This window comes from Nicotiana tomentosiformis, chromosome 2 (genome assembly GCF_000390325.3).
Source record: "Nicotiana tomentosiformis chromosome 2, ASM39032v3, whole genome shotgun sequence".
Lineage (NCBI taxonomy): Eukaryota > Viridiplantae > Streptophyta > Magnoliopsida > Solanales > Solanaceae > Nicotiana > Nicotiana tomentosiformis.
The window spans coordinates 192,710,528-192,737,932 of record NC_090813.1 but is presented as its reverse complement, the minus strand read 5'-3'; the positions used below and the strand labels follow the sequence as shown (position 1 = coordinate 192,737,932).

The 27,405-nt window shown below is 37.1% G+C and overlaps 3 protein-coding genes across 3 annotated transcripts; 2 read left to right on the top strand and 1 right to left on the bottom strand.

Annotated features, from left to right (window-relative positions):
- Positions 1–4,981: 4,981 nt before the first annotated feature.
- Positions 4,982–8,033, bottom strand: LOC104096845 (receptor-like protein kinase ANXUR1). Its single transcript, XM_009603281.4, has one exon. The coding sequence runs from the start codon at positions 7,740–7,742 to the stop codon at positions 5,106–5,108; it is 2,637 nt and encodes an 878-aa protein (XP_009601576.1). The 5' UTR covers positions 7,743–8,033; the 3' UTR covers positions 4,982–5,105.
- A 7,306-nt stretch (positions 8,034–15,339) lies between these two features.
- LOC104108791 (uncharacterized) lies at positions 15,340–19,519 on the top strand. The gene is made up of 7 exons (XM_009617915.4): positions 15,340–15,685; positions 16,450–17,119; positions 17,818–18,376; positions 18,481–18,581; positions 18,674–18,763; positions 18,843–18,970; positions 19,133–19,519. The coding sequence occupies exons 2-7, from the start codon at positions 16,568–16,570 to the stop codon at positions 19,260–19,262; spliced, it is 1,560 nt and encodes a 519-aa protein (XP_009616210.1). The 5' UTR covers positions 15,340–15,685; positions 16,450–16,567; the 3' UTR covers positions 19,263–19,519.
- A 6,919-nt stretch (positions 19,520–26,438) lies between these two features.
- Positions 26,439–27,374, top strand: LOC104108792 (uncharacterized). The gene is made up of 3 exons (XM_070194844.1): positions 26,439–26,745; positions 26,854–27,314; positions 27,369–27,374. The coding sequence occupies exons 1-3, from the start codon at positions 26,439–26,441 to the stop codon at positions 27,372–27,374; spliced, it is 774 nt and encodes a 257-aa protein (XP_070050945.1).
- Positions 27,375–27,405: the final 31 nt, after the last annotated feature.

Genomic DNA, 27,405 nt, shown 5'->3' with positions numbered 1-27,405 from the left:
AAGTACCGGGCTATTTGGAGGGGCATCCATGATTTGGGGTTGAGCTATGTCTTCAAGAACATAAGGAATATTAATCTCAATCTAGTGCGGGAATTCTATGCAGGGTTTGATCCACAGGATACCGAACAACTAGTGCTGATTCGTGAACGGTTGATAAACTTTTCAGCCACAACCATATGTAACATTTTAGGTGCTCTGGATGTTTCTGTGGAGCCATTAGACTACTTCATTCGACGTCCTACATATAGAGAGATGAGACACACATTATGTGGTGTCAATTCTACGGCAGCGTAGATCCGTGATAAGAAAACAAATCGGCACAGGAAGTTCCCCAAAAAGAAGATGAGGGTGGAGGCTCAAGTTTGTTTGAAACTGATTAATGCACGGCTCCTACCTTGCAATCATGACACGCTCATTAGCCGTGAGAGGAAGTGTGTGCTATGTTTCCTCATGACGGGTCAGAGGGTAAACATGGGTCATTTGATCCGCTACCAGATGTCTCTAGTAAGAACGAGTAAGAAGATTGATCGCGTGTCTTTTGCAAATATGTTGACTCAGTTCTTAATACACGAAGAGGTTGAGGAGGACCCATCGTTCGACCACATCATTGATTAGCCCCTACGACAAACGAACATTACTAGCATCCGGGTGAAGGAAGAGACTGACATGCCATTATTGACATGTGCCGAGCGCAATGTTCGTGATGATAGTTTTATGGCCCATCTATATGGGATGATGGATTTGCAGCTGCGGATAGGGGGACGGCCGACCACTATAGCGGAGAGGGATATATTGGATGAGCGGTTCCCGCTCAACGCTCATGCTCAGCAACTGGTTGGGCTAGGTGATAGATACATACTCCGAGATGATGAGGATGTCAACACACCAGAGCAGTACGAGGCCGAGCCAGAGCAGTCAGATGATGATGAGGAGGAGGAGTAAGCATAAGATGAAGAGTGGGCAGCCTCAGAGGATGAGGGCAACGATGCAGCATGACCAATGAGTTTTTCCTTATACCCTACTTATTTTTCTCGTTTTGTCATTTTGTACATGCACTGAGGGCAATGCATGATCTAAGTGTGGGGTGGGGACTTGTAAATATTAGTTTTGCTTAGTTATTTGTTTTTTTTTAGTAAGTGTCGTCTTTGTTCTAGTTGATTGTTTTAGTTATTAGTTTAGTTAATTGTTTTAGTTATTTGTTTTTAGTTATTTGTTGTTAGTTAGAAGAAAAAAAGAAAAGAAAAATTGGACTCTTCCCGACGATGGATCTCCTAGACAATTTTCTCGAGGGAAGTAAGTCTAAAGAAAAACAAACCAAAAAGATTTTCTTGTATGTAGTGTAGTAATCCCCCCTTGGTTTTTCTTTGGGTCTCTGTTCTTTTCCAAGGGCTTTTAGTTGAACAGAGTGTAGTTAGTTTTAATTTTTAGAAGTAGGAACCACGGGGCTATGCATTTAATTGCTGCAATATCTCTTAGCTTTGTTATGCCTTGAGAATAGTTAGCACTATGGTTGTGACGCTTGGGCTCGGTTTTTGACTCTAGTATAAGTACCTTAAATCATAGATTCTTAATTTTGCTTAACTGCTTGGACTGGGGTGTCGCGATGAAACCAATCCTGAGTGGGTTATGTGCCATGTCTGTGTGAGGTTTTTTATATATTCTGTACATTGCATTTGATGTCTACAACTTGCCCCGTGTGTGTGCAAAGAGAAAAAGTAGTCTTGTTCAGTCTAGGAAGTGATATAGGCATTTCTTTGTTAAGCTAGATATATATAGTTTACCCACCTAAATGTTATATATCGTAGTTAACCCCTTTGAGCCTATAATCCTGTTTCTTTAATAACCACATTACAAGTCGTACACCTTTGTTTTAATAGACTATATAATTGAACCTTGTCACCTCTCATGAGCACTTGAATTGTGATAAATTATGAAAAAGTTAAAGTGTGGGGTGTGGGCTGACTTTTGAGTGGAACAATTGAAATAAAGAGAAATGTGTACTGTTTTGAAAAAAAGAGAGAGAAAAATGATAATAGTGTATTGTATGAAAAATAATTCTTGATGATGGTGGCTATTGATATACTTGTGCTTAAAGAAGTACGAGGTAATATAATTTGAAGTGAAGGTAGAGTGTTGGGTTTGACATAAGTATGAGCTGTTGTATTAAAGTATATGTATTAAAGTGCTTAAGGGAGGTGTAGTCACTCATATCCAAATGTATCATACCCAACCCACAACCTACATTACAACCAGTGGAAGTCCTACTTGATCTTAGACTGAATAAACTCGATTAGTAGAGTATTACACTACGGGCAAGCCTATGATGCATCATTTGTAGCATATGAATGTTATTTATGAGAGCGAGTGAATTTTTCCTATCTTGAGTTCCTATGTTCTTAAAATTAATTGTGTGTGGAACTAAGCTCTTTGATTGGGTGAGGGCACGTGATTCATAAGGGAAATATAATGTCGTTGACCTCCATGTTAGAGTAAGTAAGTGAATTGTGAATAAGGCATGGTATTTGTGAGTCAAATCTTGAGGCGAGGATGTTACACCTTTGGGCTTAGATTATTTTAAATATTCTTGGTGTAATGAGTTAAGGAAATTGTTTAGAAATGTTGTATCTATAAGTGTAGTTTGATTGCTCGAGGATGGGTAATGTTTAAGTGTGGGGTATTGATGTGGAGGTATAATTCCATAGTTTAGCACATTATTCGCCTTGCATTTTATATGCTTTAATGATAAATTACACTTTATTTGCACGTAATGGAGTCTATTTTATTTGTGGGTGAATTGGAGATGAAAGTAGAGAAAAAGAAATAATTAAAGTCTAGAGCGTGCTCGAAAACAGTTGAAAAGAAGAAATAAAGAAGTGAGCAGCCGACAAATGAAAAGCTGGCAAAGCCAGGCCTAGAACAGGCTGGGTGAGCCCTTTAGCTCGCGTGTGAGCTGGCGACGCCAGGCCTGGGGCGAGCTCAAGCAGGCGTTATACCTCGCGACGCCAGGCCTAAGGCGAGCTTAAGCTGGCGTTATGCCTCGCGAGGCGAGGTCTGAGGCACGCACATTCCGAGCTTTGAAGACTTATTTTGTCTCCTAGTTTGACTAGGACTTGGCCTACGCGTTTATGTCTTTTCCTACACATATAAATAGACCTAAAAACGCCATTTTTGGGGACTCTTGGCAACCAGAGGCAAGGATAGCTCGTGGAACAACCGTTGGGAGCTAGACTCGTTGATTTCTACATCCCTTTATCCTTACTTTGTAATTTAATTATGCAAAATATTTTGGATATTGTTACTATGAGTATGAGTAGCTAAACTCCTAATCTAAGGTTTTGATGGAACCTAGGATGATTTTCTTGTTACGTTAATATATATTTGCCGTAGTATTTTCTCTATTTGTTTAACTACAATATTATTGTGGTTGATTGAAGGCCCCTCAATTGGCTGTGCCTATTTAGTATATATTACTCGGGAGAGAATATATATTTAGGTAGTTGTTGAGCAACATCACTCCTAACGTATATGAAGGATCAATACGAAGGGTTTAAAGGTGAGATTAGGGATAACGAAACCTTGGTGCGATCCGAGTGAGCCATACTTAATGCCAGCTAGCGTAATTCGGGAGAATATGTCTAGTAAATTATGGTAATTACTCGGGAGAGAGTTACGACAGTTAGAGTGCTCATGATCGATAGAGAAGACTTAGCCAAATTTATAGAAAATGTAGCGGAAAAGATTCTGACAATAGGGGAAATCACAATCTTAGTTCATTCCAATTCTTGTCTACAACCCGTTAGTAGTTAGTTATTAATTGTGGCATTTTCATTACGTAATATTTAGTTAGTAAACATCCAAATTGTTACTTAAATATTTTTGAAGATTGATTGCGTGAGTTCGTGCGAGTCTAGTAGTTGTATTTGATCGGTTAATTCCCTGTGGGATCCGACTCCGGACTTATTAGCCGGAATATATTTGCAACGACCGCTTAGTTTTTTTTATAAGGCATAGTTGGCGTGATCATATGGCGAAAGTCTCAAGAGGCGTACACCCAACAATTCGGGGCATACGCCCGGGTGTTTGGGGCGCGTTTTTGTAGTGAGGCGTAAGCCCCAAAGATTTTTTCAAATTAAAATAAAGTTTGTTAAATAAGTCTTTTATATAATACCCAAATTATCAAAAGTCAACTTGTAATTATCAAAAGTTTTAAAAAGGAACTGGAATGTATTAAATTTAAAAGTCAAGATCTTTTTTATTGATTGAAGCCATAATTTATGGTCTTTTTCAATTCTTTATTTGATCTGCTAGTTTGCTAATATATCCCAAAACATCGAATATTCATTTTTTTTACAAATACGAAGTCTCTCTCTCTCTCTCTCTCTCTCTCTCTCTCTCTCTCTCTCTCATATATATATATATATATATATATATATATATATATATATATATACACACACACACACACATACATACATATAGTTTTTTTTAATTTTTATGTAATTTTACCTGTTTATAAATACTTACTGTAATTATATTATTTTATAAAATAATTAAAATTGAATACCCATGGGGCTTACGCCTTGCTGAGGCATGTAAAACGCCTCGTCTTACGCCCATGCCTTTTAAAATATTGGTTCATACTCATCGAAAAAATCGCTGGGTGCATATCGGATCATCGAAAAATAGTGAATTTTTAAAGGATTTAACACGAGTGCGACGATATTTTGGAGAGTCCGCGCAACATAGCTCTTAAATACCAACTTTACAAAAACTTCAGATTAAAAATTAGTTGTCCGCTTGGAAAATTCACAAACTATCTTGCTTTTAGTAGAAGTTAGCATTATGCTTGATGAACTTTTGTACTGGTTCATATTGAGTATTTAGTTAAGTTAGAAATAGAAATTTATATGCAAACTGAAAATCCCTCATCTAAATAATAACTTCTTAGACCACATAGTTTGTCCAAACACACTACACAATGTACAATATATAAACTGCTAGTATAATATTTCTTATATAGTTTGAGACAAAGTATGTAGTGAAATTGTACAATATTGTATTCTTATCATAATCATTCATAAGATAAGAAACAGCTACGTTTGCTATTACCTTCCTGTTTGATTCACAATCTGAGAAAAGACATCATCTGTGTTATTATCACCAGTTTCACTTTCAAGGCTCAAAGTACTTCTATGCATAGCTATCAAACTGTGTTGATCTACTACTTCAGCCTTTTCTTGATCCACATTTTTAGTTGCCTCAGAATTTGATGCAACCCCATCTGGATTTTCCTCTAACTGAAGTGCATATTCAAGATTCCAAAGCACGTCGCCCATAGACGGACGATCAATACCATTATCAGCTAAGCATTTCTCTGCTGTTCGAGCAAAAATTTTCAAGCATTCAGGATTTATCTTTCCTTTTAACTGTGGATCAATAATATCTTCTAAATTCCCTTTTCTTTGACAAGCTAATGCCCAATCTGCAAGACTAACTTGTTCTTTCGAAAGGTTTGGATTAAGTGCTGGCCTTGCACATAATACTTCAAACAAGACAACACCAAATGAGTACACATCTGATTTTTCAGTCAGTTGTTGTCTTCTAAAGTATTCAGGATCCAAATAACCGAAGCTACCTTTTACAACTGTTGTAACATGTCCTTGGTTCATATTTGGACCTGTTTTCGAAAGTCCAAAATCCGAAACCTTAGCAACCCACTTATCATTTAATAAAATATTTGTACTTTTCACATCTCTATGTATAATAGTGTATTTAGCTCCAGTGTGAAGGTAATGAAGTCCTCTGGCTGCTCCAATACAAATTTCCAACCTTTGCTTCCAAGATAATATAGTTTTATTACCTTTATAAAGATGTTCCCTTAATGTTCCGTGCGCCATGTGATCATAAACAAGGACCATTTCATTATTCTCTTCACAAAATCCGATCAATGACACTAAATGTCGATGCCTTAGTTTTGACAGCATCTCGATCTCAGTCTGGAACTCGTTCACCCCTTGTTGTGAAGACGGATTTGATCTTTTGATTGCAACTTTCGTGTCACCATCGATAACTCCTTTATACACCTTACCAAATCCACCAACACCAATAACATAAGATTCGTCGAAATTCTTAGTAGCCTGTTTGATCTCAGCTAATGAAAAATATCGACAATTAGAAGCAGCATCTGAAGATATCGTCGTGCTACCACAACTTCTTCCTGAAGCTGATTTGGTACTGGAAGAATGAGAGTTACCATAAATCGGTAGCCAACTCGTTGTACCTTCAGCTCCCGGGGCTGTTCTCTTTTTCCTCTTATAAGCAACAATAAGTAAAACAGCAGCTACACCAAATGCAGCAACTCCACCAGCAGCACCAGTAATTATAGCAGAAGTACTATGTGATTTCTTCTCATCAGCAAATGGACGCGGAGCTTCTTTTTTACTTTGTTCTACTTCTTGTTGCTTCTTCATTAAATCTGAAATTGCAGGATTCCGTCCTGCTAAGCTCGTATTTCCAGCATTCATTTTAAAGATCTCAATCCCATTTACAAGTGCATTAGCAAATTCAGTTCCAGTACCAGATGGATGTACTGCAATCCAAAGTTTATCCTTCCCTGATTTATCATCAATAATATGAGTCACATAATCTTTTTCTAATGGGACTGCCTTTTTCCCATTTTTGAATGCAATTAAATCCATTTCGCGTTCTGCAATTTGTCCATTGATATATACATTAAAGACCAAGGAATTGACCCTCGTGGCATCGATAGTGAAATCACACCAGTGAAACCTCACGAGATATGAAAACCCCGGATCAACATTGAAAACCCAAGTGAGGTTATATTGTAAGTTGACATTCGAATCATAACCCATCGATCTACAACTCTCGTACACAACAAGTGGTGCAACGTACGTTGGCAAGTCATCGTAAAAAATTGTCATGTTGCTGCTCATAGTAACGCCTAATGCCGCGCCATCTATGTAAGGAGTATCTTCATACCAACTTCTCATTAACCCGCCTGAATCATTTTTCGGAGGAATATATTGTCCACCAACATTGACCCTATACAACAACTCCATAATATTATCCTTTACAGATATAGTTTGTTGTGCAGTAGCAAATTCAACGTCGAAACCAACCAACGTAGGATCAGGGCCGAAAAACAAATCAGGCGACGTGATCATTTCAATTCCATTAATAAATGCAAATGGTGAATTACCAAAAGGCTTAATTTTGATTTCCAAGGTTGGAGAATTTACAGGAGTTAAAAGGTATTCTTTAATAATGTAACTTTGTGAAAAGGCTTGAGCTGTTATAAAGGCACTGAAATTATTTAACAATGTAAATTTACCAGCAGAAACTGTGACATATGAATTGGAAATGTTGAAATTAGGATAAGGGGATGGATTGAAATGAAGCCTGAGTAAAATATAAGCTGTTTGGTTTTTAACGGGAAGGTTATATGAAGATTCAGATTGAAAAATTCTTGCATTTATATATGGTACAACAGATGGAGAAGAAGGGCCTTGAGATTCAGGTTGTGAAATGACTGATTTATCAACTGAAATTAGATATTTCGCGTCGGGTTCCCATTTTCTCTCATCTTCATCCGTTCCACCATTTTCCGAACCACATGCTAAAAATAATGTATTTTGATCATCACCTTTTGCAGCATGAAGCGAGCGAGAAATAGAAGAAAGACATACGAATAGTAGCAAAATGTGTACGATCTTTGTTAACATGATGTTAACAAACGAAAGAAAAAGGCGTACAGGAAAATAGGCGATCCTGTACGCCTAGTCAATTCAAAATGAAGTTTTTTTCTAAAGGAAGGGTTGTTTGTTTTTGATAAAGACAAAAACCAGGTCATTTCTTGGCATCCATGAAAAGGGTGTTAGCTAAAAATTTAACTATAGGATGCTCGGAAATAGACCAACAATGAAAAAAAGTTAAAATATTGTCAATTTCTTTCAACTTTTTCTTTTTGTTTGTCTTTTTTGACATCATTAAACACACACCAATCACTATTAAAAATGGACGTTATGAATTAATGGACAGGAGTGAAAAATTGTAACGCAAACCTAAATGAATAAATTTTCTTCCTTAGCTAATGAGAACCTCAAGAGGAAATATTGGCCTAGAGTACTATTCGCACAACAATTTAGGAAATACAAATGAGATCATGAGTATATAAATAATGCATTCATCATCTAAAAATAAAATTGGTATTGCAAATATTAACGCGAGATAATAAATTATACTAGCAGATAGTTAATTATTTTCAACACAAGCAATTTAAGCCGGTCTAGTTTACAAATAAGTGTAAAATGCGACTATGGGAGCATCTCGACGAGTTGAAAAGGAGAATAGATAATAACAATAATTACAATGCCTCGATATTAAATATAAAAAGAAAAAGAGAGATAACAAGCAACATGGATAGGAAAGACACAAAGGGAAGTTTAATCAAATATAGGCAGAACCACTTCGGGAAAAGAAGATGGAGATAGGCAACATTGAGAGCACATAATGGAAGAAAAATAGTAGATAATATTGACCAAGAATAGAAATAACTTATCGAATAAATACTGTGTCGTGGCAAGTCACTGTCTTGAAAGTGATTTCGGTCCGACTGGGTGCAAATCGTTAAGACCGGTCGCTCCCCAAGGTTTCACAGTACTTCCAAACACGTGCACTCATGGCTGGAAGTTTGGAGTTTGCAAAAAATAATTGCCCAGGAAAAATAGGAAGAAGAATAGTCTTTTGAGAGGATGAGAGAATAATATTTTTGGTTGGTGTTTTAGCTCACAAATGATGATGTTTATATAGGCAAATCATTTACGTTTTCTTCCATCAGAAAATCGTAAGAGGCCAAATGTGAGTTACTGTTATGTAATATTTATTTTGGTTTAATGACAAAATTGTCATAAAGGTAGTAACTTCAAACCTTCTGAAAAGTTGTATCTTTTCACAAACGAAGTCACAAAAGTTAAGCAACTGTCATATGAATGAATGTGAACCATTTATGAAGTAGTAACTTCATTCTCCCACTCTGCATATACATAAAATCTAGAAATGTTACAACAAATTAATGGTGGAGAAGTATGACAATTAACTACAGATTAATTATAGATTAGAAGTGTTCTTGGTTCTTTGCATTATCAAATTAGAGTAATGCCTAAAGAGGAATAATACCAACAATCCCCCACTAATGCAAAGATAAAGAATAAGAATAATTTCTTCCTGGCAAAAGGAAGGAACATGTACTTAAGTGTCAATATCTTTTGATTTGAATTGGCACGTAGTGAAATGAGGCAACGACTAATATCCACAAAGTGAAGTACTCTTGAACTGAATAGACATGAGTTGAGACCCTCAATATACATACTATATCCTTAATTTTATGCAAACTCCGCGATACTAATAAAGTGCTTTTATGGTCATGCACACACCTTGGGTCTCATGAGTGCTCTAGAAAGACATCCCAAGTCTTTCAGAAAAGGTGACCGCACCTTTATACTCACGTAGGTGATTCCATCAAGTCTATTAACATATAGACTACCTTAAGGCTATGGAATCATTAAGAGCAAAATAGGCTCAACCTTATAAAGCACTACCACACATCATAGGGATAGGAAATATAGTGCATATTGAAGTCTTGTATGGCTTCATTTGACCACGAACGAGTATCCACCATACTTCTCAATCCATGGGCTTTAGCCCCATCCCTCTCGATATTTCAAGGATAACTCTCCTTGCCAAACCCTTAGTTAAAAGATTAGTCAATTTTTTTCCGGACCTTACATATTCCAAGGAAATAATACTATATTTTAATAATTATTTCACCGCACCATGTCTAATGTGAATATGTCTTCTTTTCCCATTGTACACACTATTCTTGGCAATTCCAATTACCGCTTGTGAGTCACAATGTAAAGACACTGGAGAAGTTTGTTTTCCCCACAAAGGCACGTCTGCCAATAAGTTTCTCAACCATTCAACTTCTTGCCCTGCTAACTCAAGAGCAATAAATTTAGATTCCAGGGTCGAACGTGCTACACAAGTCTGTTTTGAAGACTTTCACGAAATAGCACTTGCACCCAAAGTAAACAAATAGCCACTAGTGGAGCTAACTTCATCATTGTCAGTAACCCAATTTGCATCACAAAATCCTTCTAAAACATGAGGAAAATTATTAAAATGCAAACACCAATCCATAGTACCTCTCAAATACCTTAGCAAGCAATGAAAAGCATTCCAGTGTTCACTATTGGGGTTGTGAGTATATCTACTTAATCTACTAACAACATAGGCAATATTAGGCCGTGTATAATTCATGAGAAACATTACACTACCAATTATCTTAGCATATTCAGTTTGAGAAATACTAGATTCTTTATTCTTTCTCAAGTGTATGCTAGGATCATAAGGAGTTCTCACAGGAGCTACATTAAAACAATCAAACCTTTTCAACATTTTCTCAATATAATGAGACTGAGACAATGAAAGACCATTAGCAGTTATTTTGATTTTAATCCCTAAAATTACATCTGCTTCTCCAAGATCTTTCATTTCAAATTTAGAAGACAACAAATTCTTAGTATCATTTATAATATCCACATTAGGGCCAAAGATTAACATGTCATCTACATACAGACATATAATCACACAATCTGATCCTACCATCTTGGAATAAACACAAGTATCAGATGCATTAACAACAAACCCATTATCTACTAGTGTGCTATTAAACTTTTCATACCATTGCCTAGGTACCTGTTTAAGACCATATTGAGACTTTCTCAATTTGCATACTTTATTCTCTTGTCCTTGGATCACAAAACCTTCAGGTTGAGTCATATAGATCTCTTCCTCTAAATCACCATTTAGAAAAACCGTTTTAACATCCATTTGATGCATCACTAAATTATGAATAGCGGCTAAGGCAACAAGAGTTCTAATAGTTGTTATTTTAGTTACGGGAGAATAAGTATCAAAGTAATCAACGCCTTTCTTTTGGTTAAAACCCCTAATAACAAGTCTAGCCTTATATTTCTCAATTGTACCATCAGGTCTCAATTTCTTCTTAAATATCCACTTGCTACTTATGGGTTTACAACCTTTAGGCAAATCAGACAAGTCCGAAGTGTGATTAGAAACTATAAAGTTTAATTCACTTTTAATAGCTTCTTTTCAAATATTAGCATCTATTGACATCATTGCTTCATCATAAGTCTTAGAGTCTTCTTCTATTAAATATGTAGACACTAATTCATAATTCAAAAGATCAAGCTCAATATTTTCAGTCAAGAAAGTAGTGATAAAGTCAGGACCAAAGCTAACTTCAATTCTACGTCTCTTACTCCTTCTAAGTTCATTTTCATGATCATCAGCAGTAATCAGCAGTAATACTAGAAGAAGGCACAATATGAGAATTAACAGATATAAATGTAGAAGTATTATTAGGCACATCAGTGGAACATTATATTTCAATGGAAAAACATGCTCAAAAAATTCTGCATCTCTGGATTCGCAAATAGAATGATCATTCAAAGATAGAAATTTATATGCAACACTGTTTTGAGCATAACCAATAAAAGCGGCATCAAAAGTCTTAGGTCCTACAGTTACTTGTTTAAATTTACGTAGATCAACTTTAGCCAATCCCCCTCCCCCCCCCCCCTCCCCCCAAACACACACACACTTTTATAAATTTCAAGTTAGGGGCAAATCCTTTCCATAACTCATAAGGAGTTTTATCTAACTTCTTATGTGGAACTCTATTAAGAACATAACATGCAGATAAGACAGCTTCCCCCCACATCTTGTCAGATAAACCTGAACTCAAAAGCATAGAATTCATCATTTCTTTAAGGGCTCGATTTTTTCGTTCAGCTACACCATTTTGTTGGGGAGTATAGGGAGCACTAACCTCATGTGTAATATCATTTTTCTCATAAAAAGCTTCTAGAGTATTAGTACTATATTCACCACCCCTATCAATTTTTTACTTCTGCTTTGTATTTTAAAAACATGCTTTCAGCCTCATCCTTAGACTTAAGAAGATATACCTTAGTGTATCTCGAAAAGTCATCTACAAAAGTGATGTAGTATTTCTTCCCACCCTTACTAACAATGTTCTTAAAATCGGCTAAGTCTGAATGCACTAGTTCAAGCAATTCTGTCTTTCTACTAGTTATATTTTTAAAAGACTTTTTGGTATATTTTGCTTCTATACAAATAGGACACTTAGAAAAATTATCAACATTAATCGCTGGAATTAATTTTATTTTTTTAAGTCTTTTTATAGAAGCAATATTAATATGACCTAGCCTACCATGCCACAAATCAATAGACTCAGTAATATAAGTAGAATTAGAAGTACTTGCATTACTACTAATCTCTTGAACAATGTTTAGTACAAATAAACCTCCATTAAGGTAACCCTTCCCAACAAAGTCTCCTTCACGAAAAATAATAATTTTATTAGATTCAAAAACAAGTTTAAGGCCTGCTTTGTTAAGAAGTGCACCAGAAACTAAGTTTCTACGAATGGAGGGAACGTACAGAACATTGTTCAAGGCTAAAGTTTTTCCAAAAGTTAATTTAAGTAGAACTTTTCCTTTACCCATAACTCATGCGGTAGTGGAGTTATCCATGTAAATACACTCGCCATCAGTAGACTCCTCAAAGTCATGGAACAATTCCTTGTTGGCGCAGAAGTGCCTTGAAGCGCCTGTGTCCAGTATCTAATCAGTCTTGTTAGCCACCATATTTGCCTCAACGACCACAACAACAATCATATCACCGCTTTCAGTAAGGTTCGCTTGGGGTGGAGTTTTCACTCCCTCCTTCGAGCTTTGTCCTTGTCTTTGGTTGCACTAGAAAGCCTTATGACCAATTTTTCCATAGACATAGCAAGGTCCTTTCGGCTTTTGGATTTGGCCCTTCGGTTTATTGAAGTAATTCTGCTTCTTTACATATCCTTTCTTCTGTTTACCTTTAAACCCGTCTTTCACAAAAGTACTAGCAGATTCCACAAGGTTAGCTTTAGAAGAATTAAGAGAGAGAAATTTCATCTTATCCTTAAGTCGTTCTACCTCCTCATATTTGAGATGGTTTGCTTCCTCATTCCTCATGTGACTGATGAATTCTTGAAGAGTTAAGTTTTTCTTCTTGTATTTCAGTTGATTCCTGTAATCACTCCAGGAAGGTGGAAATTTTTCAAGCATAACATTAGCTTGAAGAATCTCACACTTCTCTATGCCTTCGTTCAGAATATCAGCAGTCAAATTCTCATACTCGTGAACCTGCTCCACTCCATGATTGGCTTATCATCAACCATCTGAAACTCGATCCACTTTCCAACTACATACTTATTTTTTTCCGCATCATCCGCACCATATTTCTTCTCCAAACTGTCCCATATGACTTTAGCAGTTTTATAATTTATAAACAAATCAAAGAGAGTATTAGTCATATGGTTAAGCAGATGCCCTCGAATAGTTTTATTATCCTTTTTAAATTTCTTTTTAGCAGCATCATTAGCAACAACAATTGCAGTTATATTAGAACTATCAGCAACATTAGTAGTATTGGAGACAACATCAGTAGGAGGTTCGTTAAACAAAACGTAATCCACTTCTAATTGTTCAAAGAAAATTAGAAGTTTCTCGGACCAATGCTTATAATTATTGCCATCTAAAGGCTTAATTTTTGACAGGAAGTGTTTTATTCAAAGTGGTAGCCATTAGTCAATATTATATACAAAATCGCTTTCAAATTGTAAGAAAAATAGTAGATAATATTGACCAAGAATAGAAATAACTTATCGAATAAATACTGTATCGTGGCAAGCCACTGCCTTGAAAGCGATTTCAGTCCGACTGGGTGCAAATCGTTAAGACCGGTCGCTCCTCAAGGTTCTACAGTACTTCCAAATACGTGCACTCATGGCTGTAAGTTTGGAGTTTGCAAAAAAGAATTGCTGAGGAAAAATAGGAAGAAGAATAGTCTTTTGTGAGGATGAGAGAATAATATTTTTGGTTGGTGTTTTAGCTCACAAATGATGATATTTATATAGGCAAATCATTTACGTTTTCTTCCATCAGAAAATCGTAAGAGGCCAAATGTGAGTTAATGTTATGTAATATTTATTTTGGTTTAATGATAAAATTGTCATAAAGATACTAACTTCAAACCTTCTGAAAAGTTGTATCTTTTCACAAACGAAATCACAAAAGTTAAGAAACTGTCATATGAATAAATGTGAACCATTTATGAAGTAGTAACTTCATTCTCCCACTCTGCATATACATAAAATCTAGAAATGTTACAACAAATTAATGGTGGAGAGGTATGACAATTAACCACAGATTAATTGTAGATTAGAAGTGTTCTTTATTCTTTGCATTATCAAATTAGAGTAACGCCTAAAGAAGAATAATACTAACACATAACACAATATTATAGTATGGAGTCGCCTAATTAGAGGTTTTGGGTTCGAGTACCGGACATGGAGTTACCTTTGTTAGTGAACGATGTACCCTCCAATATAAAATTTTCTGGTACGAATCCGAATTTAATCGAGCCCCAATACAAATACCAGACATCAGGGTGGGAAACCAAAAAAAATAAAAAAATAAATTGTACTAGTAGATAAGAAAAATTTACTACTAACTGCTAACATTAAGATGGAGAGGAAACATCAACATAAAAGATGAATTATTTCTCAAGAACCATGCATCGAGTGGGAAACTTAAAAAAATATAATATTATAATAGATAACAAAAATTTACTAACACTTAACAATAAGATGGAGAGAAAACCATCAAAATAAAAGATGAATTATTTCTCAAGAACTATGTCACATTGTAAAAGATATTCTAATAAATATATTTGAGGTGAATCTTTTCGACGAGCCAAGAAATTATTTCTATGAGAACATAAAAAAGTTTGAATATTTCAATATATTTCGTAGTTGCAACTAAAACATATTTTGCAAACAATAATCAATTACTATGATCTTTGCCTACAACATCTCTACAACTAGGCTAGCAAATCATTTTACGAATCACATATTTTACAAAGTATTACTAGTCTTAAGTGCATGTTCGATAATTCACGCCACGTCGAACAAGGAAGATACGCCATATCTTAACTTTGTTAATTATGAAAGATTTTCTTTCGTTTATGAAAGATTATTAATTAATTGACTTATATATAAAAGCATCAACATTAGGTGTTTAATTGAGCTTTATATTAAAACAAAGTGTTCAATAATAATCCTATGTTTAAAGGAACAACCTTTTTTGTTCTAATAACGTTGTGTGTTTGCAGCAAAACACTGCGTAGAAGACGAGGAAACAAAAGAAGCAAAGAGAGAGAGAGAGAGAGAGAGAGAGAGAGAGAGAGGAGAAAAAGGAAAGTGGCGAGTCGACCCAACTCAGACTCAATGTGTGGCTAAGCCAAAACAAAAGGCCAATACAAGAAAACAAAATCACAAGAGGAAAAGAAAAAAATGGACGAGATTACGAGCATCTGCATTGCCATTACTACTAAACTCGCTATATCAACAATACCCTTAAGCCCTCATCTCTACCCTAACCCTACTACACACACACACGCAAAGCCATCTTTTTTCTTATTCTTCTCCTTTTCATCTCTCCACCGGCTTATCGGCAAGGTACGTTTTTTAAAGTCATATATTTTCTGTTAAATTAAATGTTTTTGGTTATTTATGTTGTGCCCAAGTGTTTAGTTTTATGTTTATGTTAAATTTAGCTTTTTTTTGGCATGTGGGTGTGTGTTGATTAATGTTCTTGTTTTATGGCTTGTGATAAATCTTTCTGGGTGCTTCTTTATTGGGTGTTTCTTTGTGTTTATGTGATGTTTTGAGTATTCTGTTGGTAGAATTTTAGTATCTTTTTATATGCTTAGTATCCATTGTTGAACTTGACTTTTCATTGGCTCATGTGTCAAGTTATTTTTTTTTATATGTTTATAATGTTTTGAGTAAAGGATTTTGTGTTCAATCAATTTGTTTTGTCTAAAATTTCTAATGCCATTTTGTGATAACTGCTTTTTATTGATGATCCATTTATATCTTACCCTTCCACATGACTTATCGAAACTAAAAATAAAATCGTGGCCTTCCATATGAGCAGTGGCCGAGCTAAAATTTTTACTAAGAGAATTCAAATTATACTATATATACTTAAAAGAAACTACGCAGTGTAATTTTCCGAGCACCCCTTGGACAAAGGTGGCTCCACCACTGCATTTGAGGGGGCAATTTTTTTTTAAAAGTGGTAAATCTGGATTTTCAATTGTTTTCAGTAGCTTATCCTTCAAAGGTTTTGTTGAAGATTAGCTTTATCTTCATGTTTCTCTCTTATAAATGGTTTACCACAAGGGTTTTATAAAAGCTTTGTCTTTGCATGCTTGCAGTTTCCAGTTGGTGCAGCTTTTTCCAAGTTCATCTGGCTGTATCTTTGTATCGTGGACTTTAAGGCGTGATCTAATCGGTACACGTTTGCTGTTGGTGGGCGGATTCTTTTTGTGCATCATGAATGAGTGTGGTGGTACTCGATATGAAGGGCTCGCCTCTATTGTTAGAAAGAAAAGAAGCCAGATGTTGCGTCGACCTAGACCAGAGAGTCTGACGTTTCCTGAACGCCGTGATCAGTCACCCCTTACACCAGTTTCAGATAGTGTTGGTAGGGTCTCTAGCGGTGAGAATACTGACGATGCTAATGTTGGAGGGAGAATCTACAAGTTTAATCACGGTATATCTAGAGATTCTTCTGCTAACAGATTCAAAGGTGATTATGCTTCTAAGAAGAACAAGGAGGATGCGGGATCTAGTGTGACATATAATAATGCACGTAAGGGAGATGATACGGATCTCAGGAATGGTGCATCTCTTAGGCAGGTAGGGAACGCTGAGAACAATGGAGCTAACGATAGCAAGCTGAAAAAGGTAAAGCTGAAAGTTGGTGGCGTGACACGCACTATTCAAACCAAAAACAATTCTTATGGAGCATCTGGCAGTTCATCGTCTACTAAAAGTGCACGACCTTCTGATGCCTTTCGGCCACGACAGAATCTCACTCCTCAGGTTTTGCGCACGCTCAAATTGTTAATTATTTGGATTCTCTAAATCCACTCGAATCTTTAATAATGTTGTCAGATTTAATCTGGTAGAAAATTATGGTTGGTTTGGATAGGAGGCCACTTAAGAATTTGCCACATACTAGATTCCGTCTAGTATCCAAATTATGTGAAAAAGAGAACACATAAAGCAACATCTGAACTTGGTTATTTAGTTTCTCAGGGAATGAATAAAGAATGTGCCCGAGAAGCATTCTTGTTGGTTGCTGATTTAGAAATTCACTAATTTCCATTCCAAATAGTGAGCAAGAAAATTTAGTCATTGCAATTTATTTAAAGAGTGGGTTGCTCTAGTGGTAAGCACCCTCCACTTCCAACCAAGAGGTTGTGAGTTCGAGTCACCCCAAGAGCAAGGTGGGGAGTTCTTGGAGGGAGGGAGCCGTCTATCGGAAACAGCCTTTCTACCCCAGGGTAGGGGTAAGGTCTGCGTACACACTACCCTCCCCAGACCCCATTAGTGGGATTATACTGGGTGGTTGTTGTTGTTGTTGCAATTTATTTAAAGATGCAAATTTTGATTATTCTTTTGTCCATTTTATTATGTGTATGGCTAGTAAATCTTTGGCATTTATGTAGCGATAGATTATCATTTAATGTTCCTAGTAATGCTGATCTTTCAATTGAACCATTCTCTCTGGATTTCAGGACAATTCAAGTGAAGACGGTCCTCCGGCAGATAAGAAAAGTGGGTCAAAAGGAATTTCCTGGAACGATTTCTCAGGAGGCACTTTTGGTACTAGCAAGGGCGATATGGGAAGGAATGTGTTAGAAAAACAAGGAGACAAGCCTCATCAAAATCGTAAGAGCAAGAAGATGCCAAAGAGGCTTGTTTTGGATGGCCTTGATGATGATGAGGATGACGAGATTCGGTATTTGGAGAAGCTTAAAACCTCGAAGGTTGCAGGATATAAGGATTTGGGGGAAGAATCAACTAAGACTAGAAGTCTTTCCCGCGTTTTGAAGGTCGATAAGTATGAAATCTTGGACGATGTTGGAAGGTCAGGCAAAGAAGTTGAGAGAATATCAGATCGAAGTTCCGAGTACACTGATTATGAGGAGGATTCCCCTGAGACACCGGCTGAAACAAAAAGGGAAGCAAGTCTCACAACACGGCAACGAGCTCTTCTATCAAGCAGGGATACCTCTGCCACTTCTGCTAATCAGATTGAGTTTCCTAACGGCTTACCGCCGCCACCACCTCGAAGTGAGAAAATTTTGTATTTACTCATATCTTGTGATGTTATCCCTTTCCTCAATCACCTTTTCTGATTCACAAAATTTGTCTTGCCATCTCTGCTTTTTCAACAGAACAAAAGGAGAAGCTAACAGCAGTTGAGCAGCAACTGAAGAAAGCAGAGGCTGCTGAGAGACGTCGAATGCAAAACGAGAAGGCAGCTAGGGAATTAGAGGTTTGCCCTTGTTCTTTTTCTTTGCTTATGATGTGTTACATTTTTTGAGATTTTACGATGCTGAAATGAGCATAACTTTTTCAATTTTGCAGGCTGAGGCAATTAGAAAAATACTAGGTCAAGATTCCAACAGGAAGAAGCGAGAAGAGAAAATCAAGAAGCAGCAAGAAGAGTTGGCACAGGTATCCCATGTGTTGCTAGGTTTCCAGTTTGTTATCGGTTATGAAGCTGACAATCAATTAATCGTTGTATGTGGCACAGGAGAAGGCTGCTAAAGAGAAGATGCTTGCGTCGAGCACTATCAGAACGGTTATGGGCCCCACTGGTACTGTCGTGACATTTCCTCAGGATATGGGTTTGCCAAGTATTTTTGACTCTAAGCCTTGCAGGTAAGGATTGTCACCCTTTCCCTTTCCCTTTCGTCCTCATTTTCCACCCTATGCGTTTTGTTACATCTGGAATCTGAATATTATTGATCCTTACTTTTTGTTATTAAGATTCATTTAAGTTACTTACAGTTTATGCTTTGTGGTTTTGTTGCTATACTCCAGTTATCCTCCCCCTCGCGAGAAATGTGCTGGTCCTTCCTGTGAGAACCCATACAAATATCGTGATTCGAAGTCAAACCTTCCTCTTTGCAGTCTTAAGTGCTACAAAGCAATTCATGAAAAAGGCTGTTAAAATTATTGTGACATATGCAGGTATTCCTGCTTATTTATGTTCAACTTTGTAAGGATAATGGAGATATTCTTTTTTCTCTCAATCATATTATAGAAAATTATACAGGAATTTGGACTACCCCAGTGATTCAAAACATAGCTGGGAACAATTTTTTTTTAAAGTTTTTGTCAGTGTGAATTTATCATGGGCATGCCCGAACCTCTTAATACATTTGCTGTTCTGTTTTTATTCATTTTTCCCTATTTTAAGTTCTTCTAGCTTTGGTTATCCTCTTGGCAGTTCAGTTAAGCATTTTTTTGGTGATGACTATCCTTTCTTACGTTATTCTAGTCGATTTTAGCCTTTCTATTTAGACGTTCTTGACCACTTCATATCCTGGCTGCTATGGTAAGTCTTATCAAGTTCAATTGGTTTATTGACTCCGTCTAGTTTTTAGGATACTTTTGATGCATTTTGAAAATGCTGCTCCATCCAATTGGTAAACTCAGATACATGGGTTGAACTCTGGTAATGCCCATACTTACAATCACTTGGATTTGGAGTTTAACTAGCATGTCAAGTGAAACTGAGATCAAAGCTTGAATCTACATTTAGAAGTGGATCATGTAGTTTAAGGTAGATCCGAAAATAGTTGCTATGTCAATCAACAATCACAGTGGTGTTACATGAGCTTGATAGTTCTGAACATACAACTAAAGCAGCTAGCAACACTGGAACCATAAAGTGGTAGCAACACTCTGCCTTTTGTTTTAATGGTATGATGCACAAAAAAGACTTCCCTTGATCATTGCTATTGATAATAGTTGAGAATGGTTTATTGTTTTGCTCGACAAAATCTCAATCTGCACTCGTGCTTGCTTTAGTTTCATTATTGGTCAGAGATAAGAGCTCTTCTGATCCTGTTTTATCTCAATCAAACTCTACAACTACTCTTTTCTGCCAATTGGAAATTCTCATCGAGATTATTATGCAAAAAAAAAAAAATTGTCTTTCCTTGGTATTTCGTGCTGCCAATTAGGTGGGGACATGATTCGAACCTGCAATCTTCAAGAACATGGTTCCAACTTCCAACTAGGCATATAAAATGAGGCAAACAATAAGAACAAAAACACATAATTAATCAATAAGCATGGGATATGAGCCTCATCGAGTTCTGAGAATTGGTACCTCAGCTGATGATTTTGGTTCGAGCAATCTTGAAATGTCTTTTCCTCTCAGGTGTCCGGTTCACGCATTAGAGCCTCACTAATCTGGATTCACATCGAGGAAAGTGCATGGATAGCCATTGTTTTGGCTGCTATTTAAGTTTCAACCAGAGTTTGTAAATTATTTAGAGCTTAGCCAGTCACATAAAGGGCAGCTCTGCGTACACTCTACCCTCCCCAGACCCCACTTGTGGATGTTGTTATTGTTATTGTTAGCCCGTCACATAAAAAGGGCAGCTCGCTTCTTTTCTTTCTCGCCTCTTCTATTGCTTCTCTTTTTCTCTGTCTTCTTCTTCTTCAACATCCCTTAATTCTTTTCCCACTATATATAACACTTACTACCAAAGAACTTATTCACGATCACTAGTAATTCAAAAATTGACTCGACTCCATCAATATACACCTTCAACAATGAAAGTTCTTGCTCTCTCTCATCGCAAAGACCCAAAACTCATTCGAACTCCTCCTCTTCCAATCACAACGAATGGTTGGAAATGTTTGCTTTAATTATTCGGTAGAATAAACATAAATAAGTTTATAATTTGATCTACACAGTTCGAACTGACATAGTGTCCTAAAGTTTTTAATCTGAAAAGTTGAACTTCAAGACATAGTGTTGCTAAAGTTTAAACTTGAAAAACTGAACTTAAAGACATAATGTCCTTAAGCTTTGAACTAAAAAAATTGAACTTCAGGACACAATGTCTTGAAATTTTGAACTAAAAAACTGAACTTCATGACATTCGTTTGTAAAACTGAAACAACATCTTCCTACTTTCTTAAATTGTGGCTAAACACTAAATAATTTACAGGTGTTGGATAAAACTTAAACATCAGTCCTATAAGTGGCTACCATGTGACATTTCTATATTCACATCGCATAAGAATCATTAAAAGAGAAAATGCTTCCTGCCAGAATTCTAAAACCTCTTAAAGGTTAATCTTGAAATGTTCGTATACTCTGATTACAGTCACCAATTACTCATAAATTCTGTTTTATTTTTTTCTTCTCTAGGGGTTTAAAAGTTTTGTTGCAGAAACTAAATTCGAATTCACAACAATTCCACATTGAAAATAAAACGCTCCCTGACAAAGACGATTCCGTATCCGGATCACACAATTGTTTTCACCATCTAATCTGTCACAAATGTATAAACAACACGAAACTAGAGTTATCCATTAGTTTTCACTTTTTCCACTATCCTCATAAGTATGCATAAGAGCAAGTAGGGCACTATTTATAAAAGAAAGTACATCGCTTATTGTACATGCGACCTTCGGTAAAAAAAAAAAAATTGTGCAAATTTTCTTTTTTAAAAAAGAAGGAAAAACCATGAAATAAAGTAGGCTGCCGGTTTACTTAAGACATACAGTTATAAGCTTTGTTCAATTTTTTTTTTCAAAAGAAGAAAAAACATAAAAGGAAGTAGGTCGCGGTTTTACAAGCGACCTACAGTTAGAAAATTTCCTCATTCTTTTATTGGTAACAACAACAATAACAAGTCGAGTAGTTTCTCACAAGTGGGGTCTGGGGAGGGTAAGATGTATGTAACCTTACCCCTACCCCGGAAGGGCAGAGAGGCTGTTTCCGATAGACCCTCGGCTTGAGAACGACTGAAAATAAAAAGGTAATTGCAACAAATAGGGATAATAGCAAGATAAAATAAGATCAAATCCAAGAATGCAGCGAAACTCTAGGTAATAATAGCAATCTATGAATAAAAAGATATCATACTAACACTAATGCTAGCGAACTGAGTAAGACAAAGAGAAAACGCTCGACTACCTACAAACCTTCTACCCTAATCTTTGACCTCCACACCCTCCTGTCTAGGGCCATGTCCTCAGTCGGCTCCAGCTGTGCCAGGCTTCTATACTTCTCCTCTTAGTATGTCCAAACCATCTCAACCTCACCTCTCGCATCTTATCCTCCACAGGGGTCACTCCCACCTTTTTCCCCAATAACTTCATTCCTAATCTTATCGAATCGGGTATACCCACACATCCACCTTAACATCCTCAACTAAGCTACTTTTAGCTTCTGGGTATGAGAGTTCTTGATCGGCCAACACTCTACTCCATATAATATAGTCGGTCTAGCTACAACCTTGTAGAACTTACCTTTAAATCTCAGCGACACATTCTTATCACACAAGACATCGGAAGCGAGCCTCCACTTCATCCATCCTGCTCTGATACGATGCGTGACTTCTTCATCAATCTCCCTGTTACATTGTGTTATAGATCCAAGATACTTGAAACTACCTCTCTTGCGGATGACTTACGTATCAAGTCTCACCTCCATATCCTCTTCCTGGATAACGTTGCTGAACTTGCATTCCAAGTGTTCCGTCTTGGTCCTGCTCAACTTGAAACCCTTAGACTCTAGGGTCTGCCTCCAAAACTCCAGCTTCTCGTTAACACCACCCCGTATCTCGTCAATTAAGACTATGTCATCAGCAAATAATATACACCATGGCACCTCACCTTGAATATGTCTCGTCAATGCATCCATCGCCAAGGAAAATAGAAATGGGCTAAGAGTTGATCCCTGGTGCAATCCCATCACAACCGGAAAGTGTTCCGAGTCTCCTCCCGCTGTCCTAACCCGAGTCTTAGCTTCATCATACATGTCCTTAATCAACCTAATGTAGGCTACTGGGACCCCTTTAGCCTCCAAGCATCGCCAAATCACCTCTATCGGGACTTTATCATATGCTTTCTCTAGGTCAATGAACACCATGTGCAAATCCTTCTTCATCTCCCTATACCGCTCCACCAATCTCCTCACAAGGTGAATGACTTCCATAATCGAACGCCCGATATGAAACCGAACTGGTTCTCAGAAATAGACACACTGGTCCTCACCCCCACTTCAACCACTCTCTCCCAAACTTTCATCGTATGACTAAGTAGCTTAATCCCCCTATAATTATTACAACTTTGGATACCTCCCTTGGTTTTATACAAAGAAATCATCGTACTCCACCTCCATTCATCGGACATCTTATTCGTCCTAAAAATGACATTGAACAGCCTAGTGAGCTACTCCAAATTTGCCCTACCCGCATTCTTCCAAAATTTCACAGGAATTTCATCTGGCCCGATAGCTCTACCCATGCGCATCTTACGCATATCCCCCTCGAACTCCTCTATTCTTATGCGCCTACAATACCCAAAATCCTGGCGCATCTCGGAGTGCTCCAAGTTGCCAAACACAATGTCCCTATCACCCTCTTCGTTCAAGAGTTTATGGAAATATGTCTGCCATCTTCGTCTAATATGAGCCTCTTCCATCAAAACTCTACTGTCTTCATCTTTGATACACTTAACTTGATCTAGATCATGGGCCTTCCTCTATCTCACCTTGGCTAGCCTGTATAGCTTTTTTTCCTTGCCTTTGGCCCCAAGCTCTTCATACGAACGCCCAAACGCCGCAGTCTTTGCCGCAGAAACCACTAACTTCGCCTCCTTCTTAGCCCTCCTATACCCCTCCCTGTTCATCCTATTCATCTCCTCGTCCATGCTCTCTATAAACTTCAAGTACATCGTTTTCTTGGCTTCCACTTTCTCTTATACCTCTTCACTCCACCACCAATCACCTTTGTGGCCGCCAGAGAAACCCTTCGAGACCTCTAACACTTCTCTCGCAACTACTTTACTACACTCCGCTGTCGCGGTCCACTTACAGATCGCGTCCCCACTGCTCCTCCAGACTCCCATAGCCAACAACCCCCCCCCCCCCCCCCCCAATCTCCTGCACTTTGTCATTAGTCAAAGCATCCCACCTGATCCTGGGTTGACCATACACAACCCTTTTCTTTCTCTTCCTCACGATCTCTAAGTCCATCACCAATAACCTATGCCGAGACGTGAGATTCTCGCTTGGTATAACCTTGCAATCTATGCACAGACTCCTATCGCACTTTCGGAGGAGTAGATAATCAATTTGAGTCTTGGCCAACGAACTCTGGAATGTGACCAAGTGCTCCTCCATGTTCGGAAAATACGAGTTAGCAATCACCAAATAAAAGGCTTTATCACAGTCCAACAATGAAGTACCTCCTCCGTTCCTAACTCCAAAGCCAAAGCCGCCATGCACACCGTCATAACCCCCAAAGGTCGCCCCAATGTGACCATTGAAGTCACCTCCTATTTTTAACTATAGATATAAGAAGCAAACTGAAGGGGAGCCTTGGTGTAACTGATAAAGTTGCTGCCATATGACCAGGAGGTCACGAGTTCGAGGCGCGAAAATAACCTCTTGCAGAAATGTAGGGTAGGACTGTGTACAATAAACCTTTGTGGTCCAGCCCTTCCGGACCACAAGGGTCTCGGGAGCTTAATGCACTAGGTTGCCTTTATATAAGAAGCAAACTATGAGAACGAAAGGACAATAATATGAATCTCATCGAGTTTTTAGAATTGGTACTTAAGCTGAATTACCAAATAAAAAAAAATTAACCTTTGTTGAAGGAACCTTGGAGTAACAGTAAAATTGTATATGTATAATATATCGGTCATCAGTTCAAGCTTTGGAATCAGCTACTAATTATTTACGAGAACGAACTATGTATATAACTTAAATTCATTTTTATTTGGGGTGCAAATGCAGTCTTTGGTAGAGTTTCCATCCGTGTGGAGCCTATTTGCATGTTTTCATCATGTTGCGAATGCGAAGTGCTTTAAAATGGTTGTTCTTTTATAATATTCTAGCTAGCTTCCATTTTAAGGCCAAATTCAAATCTTTGAATTAAAGCCCACATATAATGCCATCACGTTGGATTTGGTGAGATTTGTCGTTGTCACGATCACTTCTAATTAAGAATTTCACTCCAAAAAAGGAATAATTGAAGTCCAATTAATTATCCAACAACAAAGCGACCTTTTATAGCACGTAGTTCTAGTTACATCAACTTAGACATGAGAAAATTAGAATATTAAGTAGTTTGAATTTATGTTCGTGTTTGATTGGATTCTAGCTTCTAGATATTGGTTAATGCAACTAAAATACGCATAATGGTTAAAATGCAAGGATGATATAATTTATATATATATTATCCTTTTTTGTTTTCCATCCGGTGTCCAATATCTCTATTGGGGTCCGACTAAATCCGAATTCGCGCCAGAAAGTCCCACATTAGGGGGTAAAATACTTCCTAACAAAGACGATTTCATACCTTAGGCTCGAATCCGAGACCTCTGGTTAAGGATATATGAAGGAGTACTTAACACTCTACTACAACCTTTGTTAGTATATAATTCATATTATCACTCTATACTACTAGCAACGTAGATAACAGATCAATTCTTCCTGAATATTTGGCACTTGCTGATGCTTCCTTTCACTATGTATATTTGCATCTATATTCTATATGTAAAGAGGTGTTGAATACGTACTATACTTTGAATGAAAATAGAAAAGGTTCTTCCTCTTGGGCATAAAAACCTACTATGCCTAAGTTGAATTCTACTAAGAGGTAAACTTATAGTAGAATATAACTTATATACACTGATAATATTAAGTTTTTACTGTATTTTAATCTATTATAGTAGGTAACTGTCTTATTTCTCTAGGTTACTAATTCCAGCTTTATAGCCGATTACCTGTTGTTGTCTTTTAGGTGATCTAATAGTGTAAATTTTTTCAAATTTAAATTAGAAAAAAAAAAAAAATTAGTATAAAATATCTTTCGTGTACGGCGGCCACCAATTGGTGGAAATATGTATGAATAAATTAAAGTACATTATTGGATAAGTCCATAAAAAGATATATACACCAAACTCGTTAGAGAAGAAAACGTAGAGAAGATAGTCGTGGCAACCACTTTAATTTATAGTCTTTTTACTTATTCTTCTTCTACTAATTTGCATAATTCGTTTCTTCAAAATTTTGATCACTTATATACTCCTCATTCCTTTACGTACTTGTCAAAGAGAAAGCAGTTCTTTGCTTGTTAATTAAAGTTAAATGGGATCAAGTTCAGAAATATGCTACCAAGAAGAGAAGAAAACCATTTCATTCTTCGACTATGTTGCCAATGTGTTAAAAGAATCATTTCAATGCCTTACCATTATCCTCCTCAGCCTTCTCCTCCCTCTCTCTTTTATTGTCCTCGCCAGGCTCTCAGTCGCTCGCTATTTCATTACCACCTCAGCTGAGTACTACATACGACCTGATTCTCTTCTCGTCAAAATCTTCCTCTACGCGAATCCCAATATTCTGCACGTACTAGTTCCACTTGTCGCCGTTTCAGCTCTCATCCACGGGTTAACAGGTCGAACCATATTGTTCATTAAACAATCCGCGGATCACATGACTTCAAAACCTTGTCTGTATACCGCTTGGTTTTTTCTTTTCATGCTTCAAATATTTGTGTGCATAGGCGTAGAAGGTAGTATAGCTATTGGAATAGGTGGTAGTTCAAGTTTTAGTCATCACGAAAGATTATGTTTATTGAGTAGAGTTATATTCTTTTTCGGGTTGCATGAAACGACGTCATTTTGGTCCAAGAAAGTGGTGAAGCCGGTAGTGGACGACACCGTTTTCGGGGTCGAAACGGCGGATGATAGGGTGGTTGAGAAGGTGGCAATGGCAATGAGTTTTGGTGTGTTGTGGTGGTGGAAATTGAGGGATGAAGTTGAGTCTTTAGTTGTTGTGGCTGAGGTGAAAAGGGAGTTGATAGGTAGTGTTGATTTTGTTGGTTGGTGCTTGTATTATATGACTCTGGCAATTGGTATGGTTAAGATTGTGAAGGGTCTTATTTGGGTTTGTTTTGTTTTGTTTTGTGGGAATGTGGTTGACTCTTCGGACAATGCCGGCTATTCTACAAGAAATGATGAAAAGGTCTGAGAATTCATCTGATCTTTTCTTTTAATTTTTTTTTTTGTCTCTATACAGTTGTAATCTGGATTGTTAAAGAGGGAGTAGATTATTG

Excerpts from the sequence above, each read along its gene's own strand:
- LOC104096845 (XM_009603281.4), bottom strand. The coding sequence starts at position 7,742 with ATGTTAACAAAGATCGTACACATTTTGCTACTATTCGTATGTCTTTCT.
- LOC104108791 (XM_009617915.4), top strand. The coding sequence starts at position 16,568 with ATGAATGAGTGTGGTGGTACTCGATATGAAGGGCTCGCCTCTATTGTT. Across the intron at positions 18,377-18,480 it reads ACCGCCGCCACCACCTCGAA|AACAAAAGGAGAAGCTAACA; the intron begins GTGAGAAAATTT and ends CTTTTTCAACAG. Across the intron at positions 18,582-18,673 it reads AGGCAGCTAGGGAATTAGAG|GCTGAGGCAATTAGAAAAAT; the intron begins GTTTGCCCTTGT and ends TCAATTTTGCAG.
- LOC104108792 (XM_070194844.1), top strand. The coding sequence starts at position 26,439 with ATGGGATCAAGTTCAGAAATATGCTACCAAGAAGAGAAGAAAACCATT. Across the intron at positions 26,746-26,853 it reads TCTCATCCACGGGTTAACAG|GCGTAGAAGGTAGTATAGCT; the intron begins GTCGAACCATAT and ends TTGTGTGCATAG.